Raw genomic sequence first — 8,922 nt, forward strand, 5'->3', positions numbered from 1 at the left:
GATACGCTATGGTTAGTATGGACACATTTTTTCATGCAATTATACTAGTGATACGGCAAGTCCAAATCTATACTTAGGATACGCGAGCTCGATACGATACGTATGATGGTGATCGGCAAAATGATACAAGTGAGGACCAAGCTTTAGAAGGACAATGAAAATGTTATCTATGTCTTCTCTTCGGTGTTATGTATCTTCACTCGAAAAAAAAATTCTTCTTTTCACACTCAACACGGCACAATATCTACTCAACGTTGCCTTTTAGAAGTACATCCTCATATGACAATTGCCTTTACCGGTTGTTTTCGTTATCTTGCGATCAAATGCTGGAATGATATACCCCTGCCTTTGAGGGAGCTGAAATCCAAAAAATCATTTAAACATAATTTTAAAAAGATTCTCCTCGAAAACCAAACCGCTGGTATTCTATACGGCTTTTTGGTCGCAGATTTGAAAATCTAACATGGTGGAGATAGCAGTCACGAGGACTAGGAGGCCTACACACTGTTCACACCCTTGCCGACTTATCTATTATCTCAGTATTATGTATATCGTTCTGGATGATATGTCTGCTAAGTAGATTGTTTTTAAAACGGTAATAAATAAATATTTACATTTACGAAAATATATTTAAGTATCTTACTATTCCTATTTTGTTGTTTCAATTTTCTTTTGTGCTATTTTTATTTTGTTACTGTAATAATTTGTGTTTTTGTTGTGATGATTTAAACTTTATATTGTGTGTTTTTGCAGCTGTCAAATAAATGATTTATCTATCTACTCATTTATTTATTTAATTAGTGATTTTGGAATAGAACTTTGACAAGTTATATACTATCCTTTAGGAGATAAAATATTATATTAGGTATATATAAAATAATCTAAGTATTTATAAACACGACATAATACATATAAAACTTTAAATCTAAATCTAAAAATAAATAAAACTAATCTTAAAATAAATAATTAAAAACTATCCCCCTGCGGCATGGTGCCGTAGATGCTGGCAGCATTTCCTCGTTGTATCGCAATACTTATTCTCTGTGCGAGGAAGCTGCCAGCTCTACGATCACCGGTAGCGTCTGCAATTTTTTTGGATAATTCCTTGAACAGTGTAGATGCATTCGGACCCCACGGGCCAAGGGTCTCGACGCCAAAAGGTACGAAATCGTATTCGGGGCCGAGACCCCTATATTTGATCTTCTTTAATTTTTCGGCCGCCTCTGCCGCCGCGCCGGCTTTTGCAGTTGTACTTATCTACTTATCTATCCATCTATCTATGGTATCAATTATCATGTAATTCTGTGAATGATAAGGTTGAACAAAGTTCGAACATTTCGTGACAAAAGATTAGGTACTAAAACTCCCAAATGATTCCCAGATTATTGGTAAATGGTACCTAATGCACATAGCTGGGCAGAAATCCGTTAAACCGTTAATCGTTAATTAACGAAGTTAAGTTTTCGAGTTACGGATTAACTTTTAATTTAACTTTAGAAACCTGTAACGGACTTGTTAACTTCCGTTAACTTTCCTTAAGTCCGGTAATCGTTAATACCTAAGTACCTATTCACACCAAGACCGCGCGCTGCCGCGCCGCGCCGATCACGTTCCGACTAGTTTGCGGTTTGTATGCAGTGCAACTTTACATAGCGAAAGTAAAGCTCAAAATTTGGCAAAAATATGGCTAGTAATGAAATCGAAAAATTCATTTGATGATGGTACTTTCTTAGGAGAACCAATTTTAATAGGATTATTCCTCAAATATAACACTAGTATACCTTCGAGTGCTGCTGTGGAACGCTTTCTCCAAAATGGGCGTCGCTATCAGACGACAAATTTAATATGCTCATGTTTATGAAGGGGAGCATGCACCTTATGGCAGATGCTAGTGAATGATATTTTTATTAGCTATGCTATTATTAAATAGTAATGATTGGTAATCATTGATTACCATGTTAATTAGTCTTGTATAAAAATCAAAATGTATGATATTAGTTTTACTTCCTATTGCGTATATTTACTAATTTCGAGTTAACGATTAACATTACCTTCAGTTAAAACTTTTAAAAATTAACGTTTTAACGTTTAACGAAATTAACTTTTTAATTAACGGAGTAACGATTAACGAAGTTACATTTTTGATTAACGGTGGCCAGCTCTGTTAATGCATGACTATTATTTTGTTAATGTGGTGTTAACCCGCGGGCCAGGAGCATATTCCGTCTGTCATCGCCTCCCGGCTGATACTTCGTCAGATGATAGTTTAGATGCTGTTATAAATTTAAAAAACCGTCAGCCGATTGAATCGCGGTGGAAAGACATGAACATGAAAAAATACGCGCCATACCTACCACTTTATGTCCGCAAAGTATGCGTAATGTGTATATTGTGTAATCCGTTTATGGCGTTTCAGGTGTTTCACTTGATGAAATGCTACATGCAAAGTTTCATGATTTGTCATTGCTATCATAAAAGGTTGACGTTCTTACCACCGCGATATAACCGGCTGACGATTTTTTTAGTTAACAATACCATCTGAACTATCATCGGACAAAGTATCAAACGACACGCGATTACATTTTTTTTATGTGTTTTGGTGGCTGCCATTCCTCAACCCACCAACGGAGCGGCAGCTGACGTCCACAAGGGTTTATCATACATATCCGTTAACCATTATACAAGTTATCGCCCGAGAGGCGATTGGTCATGGAAATATGTTCCTGGCTCGCGGTCTACGAGGGTCGATTGATAAATTCGCGGCCTGAATATTAAAAACAAAACAGGTTTTTTAATTTATTTTTATTTTTCTACATAGTCTTCGTCGAGTTGAATGCACTTGTTCCATCTGGATTCCAGAGCCATTACACCACTTTTGAAGAAGCTTTCCTCGAGACCTTCAAAATAGGCATCCACCTCAGCTTGGACCTCGGGTTTGCTTGAAAATTTCATACCACCCATATGTTTTTTTTAAATTGGGGAACAGATGAAAGTCCGATGGTGCTAAATCGGCTGAATAGGGTGGGTGGGGCAATAATTCAAACCCACATTTGGCAATCTCCGCCATCGATTTTAGTGACGTGTGAACACGTGCATTGTCCTGGTGGAAGATAACTTTCTTTGTCAACATTACAGGTCTTTTTATCTTCAGAGCCTCGCGTAATCTGCGTAATAACTCGCAATAATAGTCGGAATTTATAGTTTTACCTCTCTGGAGATAGTCAACCATTATTATTCCCTTTGCATTCCAGAAAACAAATGCCATGACTTTATTGGCCGACAAAATTGCTTTGGCTTTTTTTGGGAGGTGGAGATCCAGGACAAACCCACTGCTTCGATTGCTGTTTGGTCTCTGGTGTATAGTGGTGGACCCACGTCTCGTCCATAGTTACAAATCTGTCCAAAAAAATTTGAGTATCGGCTTCACACAGGTCTAGATATTCACGTGAATTAGTACGGCGAGCGATTTTTTGTTCCACTGAAAGAAGCCTCGGGACCCATCTCGCCGACACCTTGGAAAAACCTAATTCGTTGACTATAATATTTTGAGTTCTTTCCTAAGAGATGCCTACGATGTCAGCTATTTCCCGCACCTTTAATCGCCGGCCTTTCCTTATCATTTCGCATATAATTGCCACATTGTCCGTGTTAGTCACCGTTGTTGGCCTCCCGGGACGAGGGTGATCTGCGATACTATCTCGTCCACGCTTGAATCTAATGTACTTTGCATATCATCATAAATTTCAGTTTCATTTCGGTGTCAATCCTTTTTTATGCAGGTATTTAATCACAGCTCGCTACTCTAATTTCTCCATTTTCACGATATCTACCGACACGTAACTTTAAATATGCCGTAAAATTGCTTTTAAATATAGAAGCCAATTGCAATTTCGCGGGAAGACAGTTGAATAATGATAGTTAAAAATGGCGGCAGAAAAAAGAAAAAAGTTTTTTTTTTATTGGCCATTCCGCGAATTTTTCAAACAACCCTCGTATTTTTGCCAAGTAAACAAAGTTTGGCATGATAATTTCTTAATTTACCGCGTTTTTGGGGGTTGTAATGTATTTATTTAAAGATATCTACAACCCCATCTCGTCCTATCCTATGACGGGAACTACTACTACTCTGCGATAAACAATGACGCAAAATGGATATTATAATCGCCAGTTGCAATAATTAAGTTCTGTAATCGCCCGATTACTAATTAGTGATAAACATTTTCAAACTCTAACTCTAAGGTCCAAAAAGAAAAGAAAATCCACTTGTGCGTTAATGCACTAAGATTGAAATTTGATTGCAGTAATGCGCTGAATACGCATCCTAGTGCTTCAAAAAAACCAAGAGTTTATCAATGAAAAAATAGTCTTAATATTTTTATTAACCTTTTCCCCCGAAATACACTTACAAAAACCTTAAGTCCAAATCACTGCACATTTTCAGGTTTCATTTCAAAAGGCAATTCTACATTACAGTTATAATCCAAAAAATGAATCCTATATACAAATGTTTAGGTCGATTTTATAATATCTACTCTAAAAATATAGGACATTATTTTAACGCGAATGTGACATAATGCGGATTTCTGCAAACAATTTATCAGATAAAGTTTTCAGCTAGATTAGGCCGTCAGTATAAAAAATACTGATATTGATTTACTAAATCAGTGTTACCAAATCCGTCCAATAAAATGGCGTTTTACGGAAAGAAATGGCAGAAGAGCGACTTTGAAAATGTCCTAGAGCTTATGGACAAACTTGGTAAGTAACTAAGTACCTACTTAGACAAATGAACATTCGGTTTCAAAGTACAATATACATCATTAGTATTTACTTACTTCATTTCTTCATTTTCACCTAATACTTAACAAATCATGAAAGCCACATCAGCGTGGCACCTGGGCTATTACCGCGAAAATCGAAGTTCGTCAATTGAGGGCATTTTTCTCTTTCACTCTAATTACGTCTTAGTAACAGTAAAAGAGACGAATTCCCACAATTTGTGGTTTTCGCGGTAGGCCCCCTGTTTGCCACTGACAAATCGCATTGCATTGACTTGACATACATGAAAAAATGTGTCTCCTAACTAGACACTTATCCTACCAACTCGTACTTACCTATAATTTGTTTTTGACCAATTTATATAAAGGCCATTGAGACATGAAAGTTTGACTTCAGAGGGAAGTATACCACGTGATTGTAAAAGAGAAAACGTTTTTCCACTTCTCAATATTTTCCATTCTCCATATTTATAGGTTTTCCTTTTTTTTAATTTGCAATACCTACACCAATTTTTTTTATCGTATCCTATAAACCAAGAATATTAATATATATATACTTCCTTCCCTCTTAAATATTGACTCATCTGTCGGAACGAAAACCATAATATAAATTGGTATAGGTTATATGTTAGAGGTTTTATAGACGTGTAACTGCAGGATGATTGTTTGCTGATTTGCCACCATTTGAATTTCAGAGGTCCCAGAGAAGACCAGAGCTCTCCTCCGTCAGACTGAGAGCATCTCCACTTTTCTGAACAACGGAGATGGTAGCATCCAGTACGTCGTCACTGTTGGTGACAAGGAGATCATCAACCAGAATATCGTGCTAGATGAGGAGAAGGACTTCAAAACGCCTGATGGCATTGACACCAAGAACACCTTCACCCGGGAGGGAGAGACGCTTAAGTCTGTGATGAAGTTCCCTGATGGAAAGGTGCTGCATTTAGACCGGGAGTTTGGAGCTGATAAAATGATTCTGGTACGCTGATGTTAATGTTACTCTTTTTTTTACAGAGTACCTATATTAATAATAATAATACAATATTTATTTCAGACCAAGGATCCACATTATTTTGTTAAAAAAATGTAGCGTGAAGGGTTGAAGTCCCATAGACAATTAGAATTTTGCGCCTTTTTCCTCTGACAAACTTGTTTGGCAGAGTATAGGCGCGCACTACGCTTTTTGCCAAAGCCTTTTGCCAATTTGCCAAGAAAAGAGTTAACCAACGCATTTCAGTTAAAGCAGTTAAATGTTTCAACTGTTTCAAGCCTTTCGACTATTGGTTGAATGGTTAATCGTGTATTCTTTAAATGTCGGTAATTAGATTAAATTAAATTAATTATGTCGGTATCTTTATCTTAGAAATTAACCTCGCAAGCTCACACTGGAAAACCAGTCTTGCAATTATGTTGCATTCTATGTCTGAAATGAACTTCAAGTCGACGGTAATATTTCAACCGCATATATTGTTTATTCATTTGATTTTGGTATGACGCCTGAGGGGGGGGGGGGGGGGAGGCGACTCAGAGGGGAATACATTGTATGTCAAATTTGAGCTCGGGGGGGGGGGGAGGGGGGTGTCCAGCTGCCTCCCCTGCCTATACCTGCCTACGCCTATTTACGATGTTTCAAGTAACATGAAGCCAAATAAATTAAATCCTTCTGTTTCAGCACGCCTGGTTGGAGGGTCTGGACCTCAAGGCTAACGTCACCTACCTTAATGTTTAAGTTAATAACTGTCGCTCTGTTGCCCAAACTACCATTACCTATTAGCAAGTCGACCCTTTATACTTACTACTGACTGTACTAAGTTGAATGAGATATGTACAGCCTTACACTTAATGGAAGTGTGTGCAACTGAAGATATAAGATTTAAGTTTTATTATAAGAATAATTTATTAAGCAGAAGATTTCTCAACACCATAGTCTAAAGAAAATAAAATAAAATATTTTTTATAACGTTTGATTTTCATTATTCATGAAATATTATTTTGCTGGTATTTAAGTAATTAATGACACCATGACAGTAATGCATTGAACGACAGTGAATTAATATGTATATTTTTCCTTTAACTCATTGCTAACCAAATACGTCAGCGTCGTCAACTGACTCCTGTGGCTACAGCCTGCAGCCCGTAGATATATATATATAGTATATTTTCTAGAGATATGCTTTACGCGTGCACCCGTGGGACAAAACTAACGCAATGCGACAAAATAAAATAAATAACCGAGGGTTCCGTACAAACTTTGAATGATCTCGTACTAGTATTGGGACCGTGCGAAGTGCATGGTGGGGGCAAGCAAAGCGATCCCAGCGCATAAGGTGGTAAAAATTTGAACTAACTGCGGATAGCGTCTTTAACATTTCGTACAATTATATGGCTCGAAATGAAACTTTGATTTACGATTACTCCTGAAATATTCATTTAAATTGTATGGTGTTACGGACCATTGTAGTCTGTATGAAATGCTTAATATAACTAACGTATTTATTTTGATAATTGTTAATAATGTATCCATGCAAATAGCTTTGCAAATGCCACATATTACGTGATCTTTTTCTAGTTAAGAATAGATATAGTAAGTTATCCTTAAAAGATAGACATTTAACATCGCGGACTTTTTTGTAGACCTATGAATGAGAAACAACCCCACCATACATTGTGTTGTTATAGCTCAAACGGATTAGGCAGCGTTTTCGATTAAAGCTCCTAGCCAGCGTGATTTTTTCCGAAAACATCGTTATATTTCAAACAATTTACACAAAACCTTAACAAGTTATATACTTAAGCCTTCCTCAAGAATCACTCTATTGATAGATGAAAATCGTATGAAAATCCGTTCAGTAGTTTTTAGTTTTGGAGTAATTTTATAAGATGTAGTGAATGGACGTTTTCCCCTAGACTTGCGGACACTAGGTTGCGTGACAGTCGTGCACGCTCCCAATACTTAATTGTGTACAGTGCCATCTATCGGCAAATGGTCTAACTAATTTACGCGATAGATATATATATATCACCTAGGAGGAATCGCGCGGTATTTTTGACGGTATTTTTTTTCACTTTTCATTTTCCTTCATAAATCAATTTTGTACAATTTGTGCTCTTTCAAATGATACCCCACTTGACCTAGTCACTAGACTTTGAAATTTTGCCCCCTCTATTGGGCATTTTCTATAGTTAAAATAAATTAAAATAATTATACTTTCAATGTGTCTGGGTTAGCATTGTTCATAACTATTCGACATTTCAAATCGATATAAGCTATTGAGTGGTTCTCGAGATATTTAGCGATGTGACTGACAGACAGACAGACAGACGGACGGACAGAGTCGCACCATAAGGGTCGTTTTTGTACCTTTTTGGTACGGAACCCTAAAAAACGTTTTAACATACAACGGTAATATACCAAAAACAACCTACGTAATTTGGTCGGGTTATTTGTTGCCCACCATAAACCATACTAAAGAGCGTAGCCGTGTTTTCATGGAAAAGCGGCCCTTCCACGAAATCCTTACAGTATTTTTTTTTATTAAAAGCCCTCATGATAAGTATTATTTCCTTAATAAAGTTTCAGCTTCCTATTTCTGTTATTTTCAGAGATATGATTTTTTTTTACTTTTTATAACCACACCGGCTAATTGAAATTGAAAATATTTATTTCAGATTTACATCCATCCATATTTATTAGTATAACTTAGGAACTAATGTTAATGCGATTTACGTAAAATTATGGTACTGTAATCTCTGTATAGATACTCATATATTTTACAAATAATATTTTATCTTTCTTTAAAAAATCATGGAAAAATGTAGGAATTAAACTTCAGTATTTTTTCTTACTTTCTAGAAGAGCGACACCAACAGTTCTTTGTTGCGTTATTACTTATATAAAGGTCTACAATATATATATTTTTCAAAATAATCCAGTTGGTATTTCATACCAGAAAATAGAAAAATAAAGGATAAGGTACCTATACCCATACCAGATAATTTAGTCGCAAAAGAGATTACGCACATTGCAACCTCTTTAAAATGTTTTGAATAATTCGTTTTCTTTAACGGCCGTTAACATTTTAGGCACCCAATGAGCGGAGACATTTTTCATGTGTAAGTAATTCATGCGTTAAGATTTTTTGAA

General features: G+C 36.3%; 1 protein-coding gene across 1 annotated transcript; it reads left to right on the forward strand.

Moving 5' to 3' along the window:
- The first annotated feature begins 4,651 nt into the window (after nucleotides 1-4,651).
- Nucleotides 4,652-6,738, forward strand: LOC133529226 (uncharacterized). Its single transcript, XM_061866904.1, has 3 exons — nucleotides 4,652-4,758; nucleotides 5,474-5,757; nucleotides 6,451-6,738. The coding sequence occupies exons 1-3, from the start codon at nucleotides 4,689-4,691 to the stop codon at nucleotides 6,505-6,507; spliced, it is 411 nt and encodes a 136-aa protein (XP_061722888.1). The 5' UTR covers nucleotides 4,652-4,688; the 3' UTR covers nucleotides 6,508-6,738.
- Nucleotides 6,739-8,922: the final 2,184 nt, after the last annotated feature.

The sequence above is a fragment of the Cydia pomonella genome, chromosome 20, assembly GCF_033807575.1.
Source record: "Cydia pomonella isolate Wapato2018A chromosome 20, ilCydPomo1, whole genome shotgun sequence".
Classification (NCBI taxonomy): Eukaryota; Metazoa; Arthropoda; class Insecta; order Lepidoptera; family Tortricidae; genus Cydia; species Cydia pomonella.

Coding starts and splice junctions, on each gene's coding strand:
- LOC133529226 (XM_061866904.1), top strand. CDS start 4,689: ATGGCGTTTTACGGAAAGAAATGGCAGAAGAGCGACTTTGAAAATGTC. Junction 4,759..5,473: donor AGAGCTTATGGACAAACTTG/GTAAGTAACTAA, acceptor TTTGAATTTCAG/AGGTCCCAGAGAAGACCAGA. Junction 5,758..6,450: donor GAGCTGATAAAATGATTCTG/GTACGCTGATGT, acceptor CTTCTGTTTCAG/CACGCCTGGTTGGAGGGTCT.